General features: G+C 47.0%; 1 protein-coding gene across 1 annotated transcript in view; it reads left to right on the top strand.

Moving 5' to 3' along the window:
• TBK1 (TANK binding kinase 1) overlaps positions 1-3226 on the top strand; it is a 45903-nt gene extending 42677 nt beyond the window's left edge. The window contains exon 21 of the mRNA XM_084759998.1: positions 2455-3226. Coding sequence (XP_084616124.1) covers positions 2455-2506 — 52 coding nt within the window. The 3' untranslated portion in view covers positions 2507-3226. The remainder of the gene's footprint in view (positions 1-2454) is intronic.
• The last annotated feature ends 14132 nt before the right edge of the window (positions 3227-17358 follow it).

Below are 17358 nucleotides of genomic sequence, written 5' to 3'. Positions count from 1 at the left end.
GCCACCTGCCCCGTGTGGCCATGGATGACCCCTTCTACTCCAGGAGTTCTTGTATCTGAAGTCATCCTTCCTGACTAAGTTCCCTCTAACAGCCTCATGCTGTTCCAGGGATGGCACTTCCTCCCTCTTGGAACATGATGTTTCGTGGCTTGCCTCTTCACTCCCCCTCGTCTACTTTGGTTGTCCCCTCATCCAGACTTCCTTTCTCCTTGGGAACGCTGGGATGGTAACCTGCTAACACGGTTCTGCAGTCATACACGGTCCTGGTATTTACAGCCAAAATAATCTGAAATACTGACATAATTATGTCCCTCTCTTGCTTAAAATTTCCTAGCCAGGTCTGGTGGCATGTCTTTAACCTCAGCTCTCAGAGGACAAAGTTGAGGATCTCTGTGCGTTCGAGGACAGCCTGGCCTATATAGCAACTTCATGACAACCAGAGCTGTATAGAAAAACCCTGTCTCCAAGAAAGAAAGGAAGAAAGGCGGGAAAGGGAAAGGGAAGGAAAGTAACCCAGCCATGGGTGATGCATGCCTTTAATCCCAGCACTTGAACTGTGAGTTCAAGTGGAGGCCAGCCTGGTCTACAAAGTGAATCCAGGATAGCCAAGGCTATACAGAGAAACTCTGTCTTGAAAAAAAAAAAAGAAAGAGAGAGAGAAAGTAGTCTATGGAGCTAGAGAGATGGCTCAGCGGTTAAGAGCACTGACTGTTCTTCCAGAGGTCCTGAGTTCAATTCCCAATAATCACATGATGGCTCACAACCATTTATAACAAGATCTGATGCCCTTTTCTGGCCTGCAGGTGAACTGCAGGGCTTAATCTAAGAAAGAAAGTAATCTGTATTGAGGAAGCTGGGGCCATGGTCCTAGCCTGCACACCAGCATTGCTGTCTGCTACTCCCCAACTGACATTCTGTTAACTGAGGTGCCCCTCCTCTCTGTCCTTGCAACATGCTGCTCTGAGCTCTGTACTCAGCCTCACTGAAACAAACAAAACGAAGAAGCTCTGCTTCTTACAACATCTTTAATTACATCACTTCCTTCCCATTTTCTCTTAAAAATGTTTCCATGTCAGAGAGATGGCCCTTGCCACAAGCCTGACAACCCACGTGGTAGAAACAGGTGCGTGCCTGTACCCTCAGCAGAAGCAGGGAGTTGCTGTGAGTTCAAAGCTAGCCTGGTCTACAAAGGCAGTCCAGGACAGCCAGAGCTATACAGCAAAACCCTGTCTTGAAAAAAAGAATAAATAAAGGCGTGCTCCACACGAACACCATGGTGCCTGTGAGCACCCTGCATACCCTATAAATAAATATTTAAAATACATTTTCTTGAACATTCTGGGTTTTTTTTAATTTTCATTTTTATATGTATGAGTATTTTGTCTATGTAGCATCTGCATGCAGTGCCTCAGAGGCCAGAAAAAGCACTGGACTCCTTGGAACTGGAGGTGGGTCCTCTGCAAGAGTAGCCAGGGCTTTTTTTCTTTCTTTCTTTCTTTCTTTCTTTTTTTTTTTTTTTTTTTTTTTTTTTTTTGGCTTTTGTTTTGTTTTGTTTTTCAAGACAGGGTTTCTAAGTGTAGCCTTGGCTGTCCTGGACTCACTTTGTAGACCAAGCTGGCTTCAAACTCACAGAGATCCACCTGCCTCTGCCTCCTGAGCACTGGGATTAAAGGCTTGTGCCACCGTGCCTGGCTTCGGCCAGTGCTTTTTAACTGCTGAGCCATATCTCTAGCCCCAAGAAATGGTTTTGGTTTTGTTTTTAAGCTTTCCCAAGCCACTGAATTGTATTCTTTCATCTAGTAATGCCACTTTTCAGTAAGAAATAGAGCAAATCGGCCTGGAGAGGTGGTTCAGGTTAAGAGCATTGGCTGTTCTTCCAGAGGTCCTCAGTTCAATTCCCAGCAACCACATGGTGGCTCACAACCATCTATAATGAGATTTGGTGCCCTCTTCTGGCATGCAGGCACATAGGCAGACTGAATACTGTATACATAATAAATAAATCTTTTAAAAAAAAAAAAAAAAGAAATACAGCGAATCACAGTTGTTTAAATTCTTTAAAAATAACTATTCCTGGGCCAGCAAGATGGTGCAGCAGGTAAAAGCTCTTGCTGTGCAAGCCTGGTGACCTGACTTTGGTCCCCAAAACCCATGTTAAAGGTACAAAGAGAGAACTGACTCACAGACTTGTCCTCTGACCTCTAGCTATGTGTTTAATATAATAATAATAATGGTGACAATAATTAATAATAGTGATAATTGGCATGGTGACGACACTGATAATAAACTATTCCTCTAAAATCTATTTTGTAATTTTTCCTTAGTGTTGGGTCATCAGGAACTGGGGTACAGGCTCACTGAAGAAGCTCTTTCCCAGCATACATTGGGGAAACCCTGGAGAGGAAACGAATAGATCCTATAAGATTATTTTTCTTTTCTTTTTGTGTATTTTAGGTTTGGGTCTTTAACAATGGATGGCGGCCTCCGAAATGTGGACTGTCTTTAGCTTCCTAGGGACTCTGGCAAGTTCTACTTTGCACAAGAAGATAACGCTGGGGCACGAAATGAACGTATTTGTGAAAGGCATTCTTAAAGGTGTTCTTAGTTCTACAATTCAGTATTTGATGAGGTCGTGTAAATATGTACAATTTGTAAATACATAAAATACATATATATATATATAAATTTTTGGCTGCTGCAAGTACACAAGGCAGATTGACCTCAGTGAGCTGTAGAAGAAAGCCATGACCAGCCAATGATTTGGGGTGCTCTCCCCAATTCTTCACATGAGGCTGGAGAAATCATTTGCTCGGTGCCTAAGGAAAATATTTTTTAAGTTGGCAAGGACTGATAGTTGATGCATTTGTGAATGACGGAGTGACAGGGGCTTTTTGTAATGGGGACAGAACCAAGGCACTGTTTTACTATGGTCAGTTCCCTTTGACTAGGATGAAGTGGCATTATTTCATTTTATGAGGTGCCCAAATCTCAGTTTTCTTCATATGTTTAATTTCAGGTGACTTATTGAGCAAAACTTTACAGTGAATTCATTGTTTAAATTGTCCATTTTTATTTTGGTCATAATGTGTAATTGTCATTCAGATCCTAGTATCATTTCAATTGTTTTAAGATGTATATTTCTGTACCTTAATTCTGTTAACTATTTCATGAAGTTTTCTGCTTACTATTTCATGAAAAAATAAATTTCTCGATTTTAATGTAAAAAGCTTATGTGCTTTTTTATCTCTGGTTAGAGAAATAAAATGGGTGTTACTATTTGTTTAGTTCAGGGAACTGACTGCCCCACCACTGAGTCACATGTCACCACTGAGCCACATGTCACCACTGAGCCACATGTCACCACTGAGCCACATCTCATCACTGAGCCACATCTCACCACTGAGCCACATGTCACCACTGAGTCACATGTCACCACTGAGTCACATGTCACCACTGAGCCACATGTCACCACTGAGCCACATCTCACCACTGAGCCACATGTCACCACTGAGCCACATGTCACCACTGAGCCACATCTCACCACTGAGCCACATCTCACCACTGAGCCACATGTCACCACTGAGTCACATGTCACCACTGAGCCACATGTCACCACTGAGCCACATGTCACCACTGAGTCACATGTCACCACTGAGTCACATGTCACCACTGAGCCACATGTCACCACTGAGCCACATCTCACCACTGAGCCACATCTCACCACTGAGTCACATGTCACCACTGAGTTACATGTCACCGCTGAGCCACATGTCACCACTGAGCCACATCTCACCACTGAGTCACATGTCACCGCTGAGCCACATGTCACCACTGAGCCACATCTCACCACTGAGTCACATGTCACAGTTGTCCACATCTCACCACTCTTACTTCCATAGGGTGTGGCACTGAAAACTCCTGACAGATCAATAGAGTCAAGTGTTCATGCATCTCGGTTTAGGACAGCCACTGTCTGTTGCAGTGCTCAACTGTCTTTTGGGGTTCGTAGGTCCTAACCGTCCTTCAGCAGTCTAACATCTCACCACTGAGCCACATGTCACCACTGAGCCACATGTCACCACTGAGCCACATCTCACCACTGAGCCACATCTCACCACTGAGCCACATCTTCAGTCCACAAGTTACCATGAAAGGAGCCAGTATGTGGTGATACGAAGTTGTTCTCACAGTAGTGGGTGTGAAGGTGATGCTGTCCTTATGAACAGAGTAAGAAGGCTACCACATGAGACCTGATAGGCTGTGATCTTGTAGTGGGGGACACACAGACCTAGGGGAGAGGACTAGGATGAATGAGGGAGGGAGGGGGGAATGTGAAGATACAAGCGAGGGGATAACAATTTAGATGTAATCTGAATAAATTACTAAGAATAAAAAAAAAAAAAGAAATGTCAGAGACAATGAGTTAACATAGTGAGCAATTTACAGTAGACCCTTAATGTGTTCCTTGACCTTGGGTTTGCCTTGGAGATGAGGCGGGGAGGCTTCAGTGTTTCTCAATCTCACCTCAGCATGGAGCCCTCCATGGCAGTGATTAACAGAGACCACTGAACATGCTATCAGCCCCCGGATGCACTGAACTAAACCCCATTCTACCAAAGGCTCTCATTGTCTGGTAATGTTTTATATTCATTACTGTGGATGATGAAATCATTTTGTTTGTTTGTTTGTTTTTCAAGACAGGGTTTCTCCGTGTAGCCTTGCCTATCCTGGACTCACTTTGTAGACCAGGCTGGGCTCCGACTTACAGAGAGGAAATCATTTTTTTTTAAAGGTCTTTTTTCTTTCTTTCTTTCTTCTTTTTAAAGATTTACTATTTATACAGTGTTCTGCCTGCATGTACACCTGGAGGCCAGAAGGGGCCACCAGATCTCATTATAGATGGTCGTGAGCCACCATGTGGTTGCTGGGAATTGAACTCAGGACCTTTGGAAGAGCAGACGGCGTTCTTAACCTCTGAGCTGTCTCTTCAGCCCATGGAATCTTTTTGTTTTGTTTTGTTTTTTACATTTTACATTTATTCAATTGTTAAAAAAAAAACAACTGTATTGGGGCTAGAGAGATGGCTCAGTAGTTAAGAGCAGTTACTGCCCAAGGTTTATAAATAAACGCTGGCTGGCATGCCGTTCACTCTCCATTCCCTCCAGCATGACAGTCTGAGACTCCATTTATTGTGGGGGGGTGGGAAACAGCCACTGGACGCCTGGTGGTCAGGCAGCGATGGTGGAACTGCCTTTGCATCCCCTGGGGCCTGCTCCATCACCACCACTGGCTCCGTCCTTACCGCTCATGAAGCACCCGCCTGGGCCTGTGTTTCAGCCGACCTGCCTCGCTTCCTCAGGCACACTTAGCACAGCAGCTAGACAAAGGACTGTCATCACTGGCTTGTGGCACTTCAGAGTGTCCACTGCTTTCCTATACTAGCAATCTCACTCTAAAAGAGCTAAACTGTAACAAAGGTGGAGAATAATTCCCACCTCGTCCAGTGAGCCAGGGAGCTCGGCCTAGTGTCCAGGCCTCAGACCTCACCTTGAGCACCACCCCTGAGTGAGAAACAGGACCTTGGGACCTTTGATCTCAAGGTCTATCTATTCTTGTCTGGAAGCAACCGGTGCCTAGATCAGCCCACCCACCGGATGCTGAGCAACATGTTCTAAGGACGATAGAAATTCTGTCAGGGTTAACTGAGAGGCTCTGAGGACTGACTGAAGGGGCCATGAGAAATAATGGGGTTTGTCAACATCTTGAGGCGGTGGGTATACAAGTACTTATGTCAAAACCTCCCAATTCAAATTCTGTAATTCTGTATTTTATACTTTGCAAACTATACCTCGAGGGGGGGGGGATGAATCTAGGTCACGGTGTGGCATTGTGGTTAAAAGTACTGGGCTCCTAGAACCAAGCTGCCTTGATCCATAATCCTGTCCACCACCTCCTGTGTCGCTCACTCACATCACCGGCCTTGCAGGCCTGACTGGGAAGATTGAGTTGAAAGGACTAATGCGTTTATGTATCAGAGCCTCGCACACAGCAGTACGCAATAGATGCTGTCTTCTAGCGGCACATGTAGGGAGGTAGCTCACTTTAAATCCGTTAAAGAAAAAGAAACAGCTTCCGAGTTGGGAACCTAGATATAAATTAAATAGACTTTGGTGTTTGGCTCCCCAGAGTCCTGTTACTATTTCTGCTAGGTACAAAGGCCTGAGGTCATAACTGAAAATAAAAAGGAAAGGAAAACACAAGGTGACCGGTTGGATTTACAGGTTGTTTGCAGTACTCCGCCTCCCAGCCAAACTCGGATCAGCTGTGTCTCCTTAAAGTTGCTCGTCATAGTGTCAGGCGTGCGCCACCACGCCTTTAATCCCAGCACTCAGAGAGGCAGAGGCAGGTGGATCGCTGTGAGTTCAAGGCCAGCCTGGTCTACAAAGCGAGTCCAGGACAGCCAAGGTTACACAGAGAAACCTTGTCTCGAAAAAACAGAAACAAAAAAAAAAAGTTGCTCATCATAGCTGGCTTTGTTGACTGGCTTGTTGATGTTACTTCATAGAACCAACCCACTCCACAGCCCCTCCCCGCTCCCTCCCTTTCTCTCTCTCTCTCTCCCTTCCTTCCTCCTCCCTTGGCACACAAATGAAAAGCAGAAGTTTCAACAGAGTTTCTGATCTCCAGATGGCAAGCCCATGATTTACTCCAGGCTCCTGCTGAGGGACACGGGAGGAATCAGTAGGGATCCGACTTCACTGCCCCTCAGCCACAGGGGTGCTACCACCGTGGTGAGCCCTGGTGATGAAACGCATGGGGAAAATATTTAATCCTCCGGCCCCTCTTCCCACCAGGCTCAGCATGTACAATAGCAGCATGGAAGAAATATTACACACATGTTTCTAATCCCAGGTTTTTGACAGGAGCCATTTTGAAGCCAAAGGTCTTTTGTTTGGTTGGTTGGTTGATTTGGTTTGTTTGTTTGTTTTTAAGACAGGGTTACTCTGTGTAGCCTTGACTGTCCTGGAGTCGCTTTGTAGACCAGGCTGGCCTCGAACTCACAGCGATCCGCCTGCCTCTGCCTCCCAAGGTCTTAATTAGCGTTTCTGTTGCTGCAAAGAAACACCGTGACCAAAGCGACTCTTCGACTCTTCAGGGAGAGAAGGGTTTGTTCAGCTGACACTTCCACGTCACTGTTCATCAGAGGAAGTCAGGACAGGAACTCAAACGGAACTGGTGGAAACAGGAGCTGATGCGGAGGCCATGGGGTGGGGGCAGGGGTGCTTACTGGCTTGTTCCCCATACCTTGCAGGACCACCAGCCCAAGGATGGCCCCTCCCTCAATGGGCTTAGGCCCTCCCCCATGGATCGCTAATTAAGAAAATGCCCACAGGCTTGCCTACAGCCTGAGATCGTACAGAGGTATTTTCTTAATTGAGGCTCCCTCCTCTCTGATATTAGCTGTGTCCAAGACACTAACTCTCATGAGGTTGACCTGATCTGAATTCTTAAGCTTTTTTTTTTTTTTTTTGCCAGGATGGTTGAGGGTTTTTTGTAATAATGACTATGGAAGTTTTGGACCAGGAGTGCCAAACCAAGATGCAAAGAGACCATAAGTCTGCGTCACCCCTGAAACATTCCAGTTGGCTGTGGAAAACTACCAACTCCTTGGTTTTCGGCTAAAGAAGTCAAGCAGTATTAGTGTTTATCTGTCTCTGGGGGTGGGGCAGGGTGTTTTTGAGGTAAAGCATGTAGCCTAGGCTGGTCTCAAAATCCTCCTGCCTCAGCTCCCAAAGGGTTGGACTTACCAGCAAGTGTGACTGCATGAAATAGTCTTGGTAATGTGGCTTATGGGACAGAGACAAGGAAGACTGTCTGCATGCCCGTGCACTCCCACTTCTCTGGGCCACTCTGGGGAACCAGAGAGGCTGTTGCTTGTAAACTGGTCACAATTCCACCTCCAGGCTTTGCAGTCACAGGAGAGAGGCACAGGGAGGCAGGCAGCTGCATTCCAGAGAGAACAACACTGCTCCCCGAGTTGACATTGGTCTTCCATCAGTGGAACTGCCTTCTCTCTTTAGCTGCTGGGAGGAAAAAAAATGAGCTTTTTTTTTTTCTTGTAGCGACACCATCTTGCAGATAAAGATGTTCCTGAGGCTCTAGGAAACTCTCTTCCTGCCCCTGCAGGCACATCTGCCTTCTATAGGAATTGTCTGTGAAGACCAGCTCCGGGATGTCACAGGAGCCAGAGTTCCTGAGTCGCTGCTGTGACCAGGGACAGGGTGCTGGGTGATGCGTGAGGCAGGGTGGAAATGCCACAGGGGCGAATGCTCTTGGTAAAGTGCCTTCACCTGAGCCGAACCTGCCCTCCCTTCCCACATCTCAAGCTCGGAGTTAGCAGGAAGGACGAAGGTGGTGGGGAGACGCTTCTGAGGGCTCAGCTGGGATCTGTTCTCTGTCAGTCACCACGCCCTTCCTCCATCTCTGCTTTGCCTACACTGATGTTTCCACAGTATGGTCATACTTGTCATTTCTTTGTCACACAGGGTCTTGAGGCTCCCTGTTGCTCCCGGCTTCGGGGATGTCATTCTCTTGCTCCCTTACCCTGAAGAGAACGCTTATGCTTGGTCTGGACAAACCTGTGCCACCACGCCTGGCTTGAGAAAGCCCATTTAAAACAACAACAACAACAACAACAAAAATCTCATAGGTGCTGGGCACAGTGGTACATGCCTTTAATCCCAGCACTCAGGAGCAGAGGCAGGCAGATCTTTGTGAGTTCGAGACCAGCCTGGTCTACAAAGTGAGTCCAGGACAGCCAAGGCTACACAGAGAAACCCTGTCTCAGAAAATAAAAAATAAAAAAAAACAGGTTTCTGTGTTATTTATTTATATAATAGCGGGTTAAGGAATAATTGCTGCTGAATTAATAATCATTCTTAATTAATACTAATAAAATAATTTATTCCCTTTACATGTGTATTAATACTCTTATGACTCAGTATTGATTATTAATCATTCTACATCAAGCTGACCAATATAACTTCTATTCTGATGACACCAGGATGCAGGGTGCAGGGTTTACACCCAGACATGGCAACACACGCAATTAGCTCCTAACACTTGGGGCAGGGGAGAGACAGAAGGATTGGGAGTTCAAGGCTATCCTGGGCCACATAGTGATACCAAAGCTCGCCTGAGTTACACTGGACCTGGTCTCCAAACAAACACCTCACATTCCAGTTGAGAGCCACTGATCACGCACCGCTGCTTTCATGGCATCGATGTCCTCAGAGCCCAGCTCATGCAGCTAATCTTATCACACTCTTTCCACCGTGCCAGGCCGCACTAGGTCCCACAGGATGCTTACAGCAAGCGCCACAACCTCAGATGCCCTCAAGGATCCAGGCTGAAATCAAATGAAGGAAAGGATGTGCGTACAAGAAAAATCAGAAATGACAGGGACCCCGGGCAGCACGTAGTCCAACCCCATCCCCCTTGCCTCCCCGGGCAGCACGTAGTCCAACATCATCCCCTTTGCCTAGAGTTTGGTAAAAGGTCTCAGAGTTTAGAAAACCAGTCCATTGCTTGTCAGTCTGGCTTTCTGCTTTGTTTGAGATATTCACGCCCCTCATACTGTATTGGCTTCCATCTTGTACACCGAGTTGCGGTTATCCGTAAGATCGTGGGCCTGAGTCGGGATAGAACCGGAAGCTCTGAATGCTCCCTTTTCTTTGTCTAACCCCACGCATCACTTTTCAACGAACCTGACTCTTTCCCCTTTAAAAAAAGAAAAAGACTTATTTGTATGTGTCTGTGATTGAGTGTTTGTATGTTCCTAATGTGTGTGCAGGTGCCTATGTGTGTAGTTGGAGGCCAGAGGCAGGTGTCAGGTCCTCCAACAGCTGGAGTGACAGATGGTTTCCTGCTGCTTGATTGGATGCTGGGAGTGGGGCTTGGGACCTCTTCAAAAGCAGTAAGCACACTCTCTCTTGTTTCTCATTTGAATTTTTTTTGTTTGTTTTTGTTTTTGTTTTTTCATTTTTAAACTTTATGTGTATGAGTAATTTGCCTGCCTGCTCAGAGGCCAGAAGAGGGCATAGGATCCCTTGAAACTGGAGTTACAAGTGGACGTGAACTGCCTTGCGAGTGCTGGAAATCCATCCCAGGCTCTCTGCAAGAGCAACTGTAGGGCTGGGTGTGGTGGCGCACGCCTTTAATACCAGCACTCAGGAGGCGGAGGCAGGTGGATCGTTATGAGTTTGAGGCCAGCCTGGTCTACAAAGGGACTCCAGGACAGCCAAGGCTACACAGAGAAAGCCTGTCTCAAAAAACCTTATAAAAAAAATAAATAAAAGGAGGCCAAGGCAGACAGATTACAAGTTCAAGGCCTACCTGAGCCACAGAGTGACTTCAAAGTCGGCCTGGGCAACCTCAGTGAGAGCTGTCTCAGAATAAAATGTAACGGGAAGTCTGCGGATGGAGCTGGGTGGCAGAGTGTTTGAATACGAAGTTTGAGGCCTTGAATCCAGGCTCCAGGATTCCTCATCAGCTAGGCATGGTGGTTGTGATGTTCAGGTTTGTTTGTTTGTTTGTTTTGACAACTTGACATGATGAGGAGCAAATCTCAATGAGTCATTGTCCAGATGAGGTCTGTGTGTGTCTGTGACAGTTTTTCTAAACGGGACTAGTCAACCAGGAAGATCCAGTGGGTGGCGCCATTCCCTGGGCTTGGGGGGCTTGTCCTAGGGCTTCCACTGCTGTGATAAAACACCATGACCAAAAGCACCTTGAAGGGGTCGGGAGGACTCAGCTTACATACTCTGAGGAGGACAAATTTTTATATGCCAGCCTGACTCCACGACAGGCTGAACCAGGCCTGAGTTTCAGTTTCCCGGAAAGTGAAACTACTGCTCCTGGAAAAACAATGAAGAGGGAACAACCAATCAGCTCCTGCCCCCATATCTGGCCTGAGCCAAAAGCAATGACTTAGTAACCACCCTGGAAAGTCCCTTAATGCTGGACCACTCCTGAGTGCCTCCATAACCCCTAGACCATTGCCAACCAATCACTGTAAAGGTCACCTGATCACCCTTGGAAAATCCCTGTCAGTCTTTACTTATTTTGGTTTTTTGTTTGTTTGTTTGTTTGTTTTGGTTTTTTTGAGACAGGGTCTCTCTATGTAGCATTGGCTTTCCTGGACTCACTATGTAGACCAGGCTGGCCTCGAACTCACAGCAATCCGCCTGCCTCTGCTTCCTGTGTGCTGGGATTAAAGGCATGCTCCCCCACATCCAGTCCCCACAGGCCAGTCTTACAGAGACATTTTCTCAAGGGAGGTTCCCTCTTTCCAGGTAACTCTAGCTTGGGTCAAGTTGAAAAAAGTTAGTTTTATTAAATCAACCAAGACAGCGATGGGTTGTAGGAGTAGAAACAAAGAGCAAGGTGCTTAGAAGCAGTCACACATGCGTTTCTGTCTGCTTCAACTTCCTGGCTTGACTCCTCTGCTGAAGTGATGGGCTGTAATTCAGAACCGTGAGCCAAATATGCCGCTTTTTCTATAAGTTGCTGTTTGAGTATTTTACCACAACTGATAAAGGCACTTACCACCAAGTCTCACAACTCAAGTTTGAACCCCCTCAGGAGAGATGGAAACACTGCCTGCCACGAGTGCTGTGACACACACACACACATACACACACACACACACACACACACACACACACACACACACACAATGTAAAAGCCCCAACTAAGCAATGTAAAAATAAATTTAAAAATAAATGAAAAGCTCTCTTTTGGGATCAATACAGTGTGTCTCAGACATTAGGCAGCATCAGGGCACACTGATCTAATGAAACTGGGTTCAGACAACTGAGGTTCACAGAAGCTTTCAGAAGGCCGCACAGGGCAGCTGTAGGGAAGGCCAGTCCTGTATGACATACCTGCCTGCAGTTCTGAAGGTGTTCTTTTTTTTTTTTTTTTAATTTGGTTTGGTTTTTTGAGACAGGGTTTCCTTCTAGCCTTAGCTACCCTGAACTCGCTTTGTAGACCAGACTGGCCTTGAATTCACAGCGATCTGCCTGCCTCTGTCTCCCGAGTGCTGGGATTAAAGGCGTGCACTATCACGCCCAGACAGCATTTCTTTTTTTTTTTTAGTTTGAGTTTTTGTGTTTATTTGTTTGTTTGGGGGGGTGGTTGAAACAGGGTTTCTCTATGTATGCTTGGCTGTCCTGGACTAGCTTTGTAGACCAGGCTGGCCTCAACTCACAGAGACTCGCCTGCCTCTGCCTCCTGAGTGCTGTGACTAAAATCATGCCCTACCACTGCCTGGCTTTTTTTTTTTTTTCTTTCACTGCCTGGCTTTTTTTTTTAACTTTGTAGAGACACCTCCATACCATTTCCAAAAAGGATTCCTAATTGACATTTCCAACCGACATTGTGCAAGGGCTCAGATTTCTCCACGTTGTCACCAGCACTTGTCACCTGCATCTTTTTGATACAAAAACAGTGTGAGGGGGCTAGCCCCTTGTGAGTTTCATTTGTTTGCCTCAAGATCAGTGATGCTGAGCATTTTTCTCTCTGCCTGTCAGGTCTTTTGTAAAAGGAAGGGCCCACTCAGGCCTCTTGCCTACTTAACTAGGCTGTTACTTTGCTATTAGCTTTTGAGTTCTGTCTAGTGGTTCTCAACCTTCCTCTCGCTGCGGCCCTTTAATATAGTTCCTCATGCTGGGGTGACCCCCCTCCCCACACCATAAAATTATTTTCGTTGCTACTTCATAACTGTAATTTTGCTACTGTTATGAATCATAACATAAATATCTGATATGTAGCGGTAACCCACAGGTTGAGAACCACTGGCCTAGAGATTAGCCCCATGACAGATAAACCATTTGCAAAGGGTAATACCCTTTCCCTCTGAGTGCTCCCTCTGAGTGCTCCCTCTGAGTGCTCCCTCTGTGTGCTCCCTCTGCGTGCTCCCTCTGCGTGCTCTGCCTCTTCACCCATTGGCTGCTTCCCTTGCTGCACTCAGTCTGCATTTTCTAGATGGAGCCATTAGGAATATAAACACCCTCTGCTAGATGTGGTCCTGAGCTACTGAGAGCCTTCTTACCATGTGACAGGCTGTGAGGGGAGGAGGTGAAGAAGTGAGGGGTAGAGGTAGAGGGGTACAGATAATGGAGGTGCCGGGTATCTGCAGCCACCACAATTAACGGGGTACCCATCTGAGGGAGGACAGAAGGTAATTTGATTCTACACAATTCAGTAGTTGGTGCTGGTTCAAACTGACCCCAACTAGTTTATTTTGGGTATATATTTAAATACCACACGATTCGTTGGGAAAAAAAATTCCTAGTGATAATTAACTCACAACATAATCACAAACTGGGGGGTGGTGGCGCACACCTTTAATCCCAGCACTCGGGAGGCAGAGGCAGGCAGATGGCTGTGAGTTCGAGGCCAGCCTGGTCTACAAAACGAGTCTAGGATAGCCAAGGCTACACAGAGAAACCTTGCCTCAAAAACAAAACAAAACAAAAATAAATAAAAAGAAAAGAAAAGAAAGGGGTTTGTTAGAGAGGCTTTCAAGGTGTAGCCCAGCTAATCTACCAACAGAAAATCCATGAGTCCATTAGTTGTTCCATCCACAAGGCTGGCTGTCTCAGCTGGACTTTAGTACACGTTGGAATCCCGAAGAGACAGGTTGTAATGCCAGTGAAGGAATGGCCTTGCGACGGGAGAGCAAGGACGAGCAGGCACAGAGCAGGAGCTTGCTTCTTCCGTGTTCTCTATGCAGGCTACCAACAGAAGGTGTGGCCCAGGCTAAAGATGGATCTTCCCGCCTCCAAGGATCTGGGTTAGAAGTGGGTGGGCCTTCCCGCTTCTTAAGAGGTAATTAAGAAAAGATCCCTCACAGGTGTACTGAGCCACTTGGGTTTTAGTTAACTCCAGATGTAGCCAAAACTACAACAAAGAACAGCCATTGCCCACGTCTTTGAAGTTTCCTCATGTTTTCTTCTAACTCTGTCACCACAGGACATTTTCTGCTTAGGCCCAGGATCCTTTTTGCTTTTTTGAGACAGGGTTTCTTTGTGTAGCCTTGGTCGTCCTGGACTCGCTCTCCTTGAACTCACAGCAATCCGCCTGCCTCTGCCTCCGGAGTGCTGGGATTAAAGGCATGTGCCACCACACCTGGCTGGAGGTTTTGGTTGGTTGGTTTGAATTTGCTGTTATGGTGTCTCATGTAGCCCAGGCTAGTTCTGAATTTCACAGGGTAGCTGAGGATGATGAACTCAGGACCCCTCCTTCCCCAGTCTCCTGGGTGTAAGAATGACAGGCTGGTGACACCACATTGAGAAGACTGCTCTTTGGTGTTCCTATTGTGTTAAAGTGTATATAGTGTTTCTAACATAAAACTTGCCATTTTGTCCCCTCTCACCCCAACCCCCTTTTTGAGAGACAGAAGCAAAGAGAGTGTCTGCGTAGCCCAGACTGACCTCAGAAGAAGGCCTTGCCCCTCAGCCTCCACCCTAAGAGCTAGAATTACACATTTTAACCATTTTAAACACAAGACACAGTGACATTAATCACATTTATACCATGATGCTATCATCAATTACTCGTATTTTTCCCTAAATGAACATATTTTTTTAATCACATTTGTTTTTGTTTTTGTTTTTGTTTTTTGTTTTTTTTTGTTTTTTTTTTTTTGGAAAACAACCACCACCACCACCTTTGGAATTTTGAATGCCACTCCCTAATTCTCTAGTTAAGGTTATTAAGGCTGAAATATAACTTAATGGTAGATAATTTGTCTCGCATGTATAAGACCCTTTGTTCAGCTCCCAGGACCACAAAAACTAAATAAATTTCAAATTGTCGGTGTTCAAGAGAGACAGACCCTGGTCAGCCGCTGGTTTCTGTGGACTTGATAGCACCCCTTCAAACCAGAGAGTCTCCAGAGGTCCGTAGAAGCACTGCTCATCTCAGAGAGGTGACAACTGAGACCACGGGGGATGGCGCTGCCACTGAGTGACAGAGCCAGCTGAAGAGGGAAAAAAAAGAACTGCTATTTCTGTTCGGTTGGGGGATTTGACCAAATCCTCTGAGCTTCTCTCTGCAGATCTGGCTTCGGTGAAATCCGCTTTCCTCACTTCAGGTCGCCAGAGAAAGTGTCCTAGGGGTGCATCCGAGAGAGAAACCTACCTGGTGGCCAGGGGAAAGCAGAGCTCAGGGCTAGAGGAGCGCACTCACAGGTGGAATCTCTCACCTACCGAGGGATGCTGAGCCAGGACGCGCCCAGCAGCGCCCTCCTCTGGCTCGAGTTGCAAACTGCATCTAGGAGTAAAATCCTGCGCGCTTGGCGCAGCCTAGCCTAGACCGAGCTTCTTTGAGCAGCTTCTCCTTCCTCTCAATTCTTCACTATTTACCACAGTGTTCCCCCTCCTCCGACCCCAAGAACCTGCATCTAACTAGTCACATGATCCGATGTGGCGAGTTCCTAGTATACTTAGGAACCAGTACCGCAGCCAGTCAGCCGCCCTGCTCTTTAGCGCAAATTTTCTTAACAAGCAGCACGTAGGGTTTCTTTAGATGCCATTAAAATCAGCGGCTCACCCTTGCCGGGTCCTTCTCGTGACAAGCTGCCTATGCATTTTTCACACCTAATTAAAACTCAGTCAGGAGACTGGAGATGGCTCAGCGGTAAGAGTATTCAAGGGGACTGTAGTCCGGGTCCCAGCGTTTACACCACACAGCTCACAAGCGCCTGTAACTCCAGCGCCAAGAGATCCAACAGGGCATTCCGGCCTCAGTCGGTGGCTGCAGATGGAGCTCAGGGTTCAGTGAAGGAATGAACGGCTTGTCTAGAGTCTAGCATGTTCAAGGCTCAGTGGGTTCAATCCGGGGCACCATAAAAATAAATAAATAATCTGAATCAGATGGGAACTATTACTTTCCTCATCTTACAGAAGAAATGGAGAAACGGAGGGGTTTTATAAAGTTACCAGCTCTAAGTGTGAAGAGTCCCGAGGTCTCTTTAAGCAGTGGTGTGTAATAGGCACCTCTTATCAACCCTATAGCGACCTTTTCTAGTGGGGTTTATGGAAGGGTTGTAGGTGTGAAAGTCTGACAGCCCCTTGAGATGAGTGGCTGAGCATGCTGGTGGCCTGTTAGAAAAATATAGGCAGCCAGGACTTGAGAGCGGCCAGGCGCCTGCCTGGTAGCCTCTGAGTCACACAGGTCAGTGGGGCTGGCCCACTCAGCCTGTCACCCTCAGCTGTCTCTGCGTGCTACACAGCAGGGCTGGCCTCAGCTCAGAGATGGGGACTGCGATTTATAAGCTCTCAGATAAAATCAACTTTCAGGTGAAGAAAACTCACAGACCAGGTAAGTTTCAGATGTCCCAGGGCCCCAGGGCTCCCGGGAGGGATCAGGGACCCAGCGCTGATTCTCCTGTTTATGCCTTTGATGTTGCAGGTCCCAGCTGGTTCTGGGTGGTCGGCGAGGTGGGGGCGGAGGGGGGGGGGAGATGAACACTTGAGTCAGGCCTGCTGATTGCCTGGGTTTGGGTTTCTCATCATCTGAGTTCGTTTATAAGGCGTTTCCGCAGGGAACAAACACGCTTCCCAACGTTGCATGAGTGGAACAAAGGATGCCCAACCACGATTTATGGGACAGCTAGGAAGGTCTGATCCTCAGTGACAGATGGGGCATTGACTCCAGGATTGTTCTGACCAGTTATAAATATCAAGGACACGTGTTTTTGCTCTTCTGATTCTTCCTAAAAGGACGCAAGAACTCTCAGGCTTGGGTCTGTAGCTCCAGGTCTTTCTCAGAAAGCCAGGGAATATTTGGGTAGTGGTGGTGGGTGGAAAAGAGTGGGCAAGTGTGTTCAGGTGTGCTCAGCGCGTCTGAAGACTGTCTGGGGGGCTGAGGTTCCCTGGGTTTTCAGAAAATGGGGAAGACTTGATTATTAGCAGATGTTCCATGAAGTTTTAAGAGAAATTAAATACTGAAGTGGGGGGAAAGGTTGATAGATGCCCCATGCCAAGACTGTAAAGGCCTCTGCGTTAGAAATGAGAAACACATTCCCACCAGAAACGGAGAAAAGGCCGGGCGCGGTGATGCACACCTTTAATCCCAGCACGCGGGAGGCAGAGGCAGGTGCATCGCCGTGAGTTCAAGGCCAGCCTGGTCTGCAAAGTGAGTCCAGGACAGGCAGGGATACACAAGGAAGGAAGGAAGGAAGGAAGGAAGGAAAGAAAGAGCCGGCAGTGGTGGCGCACGCCTTTAATCCTAGCACTCGGGAGGCAGAGGTAGGTGGATCGCTGTGAGTTCGAGGCCAGCCTGGTCTAC

This window comes from Acomys minous (assembly GCF_964271855.1).
Source record: "Acomys minous genome assembly, chromosome: 15".
NCBI lineage: Eukaryota > Metazoa > Chordata > Mammalia > Rodentia > Muridae > Acomys > Acomys minous.
Note: the sequence above shows the minus strand (reverse complement) of the source record. Positions and strands in the feature narration are given on the sequence as shown.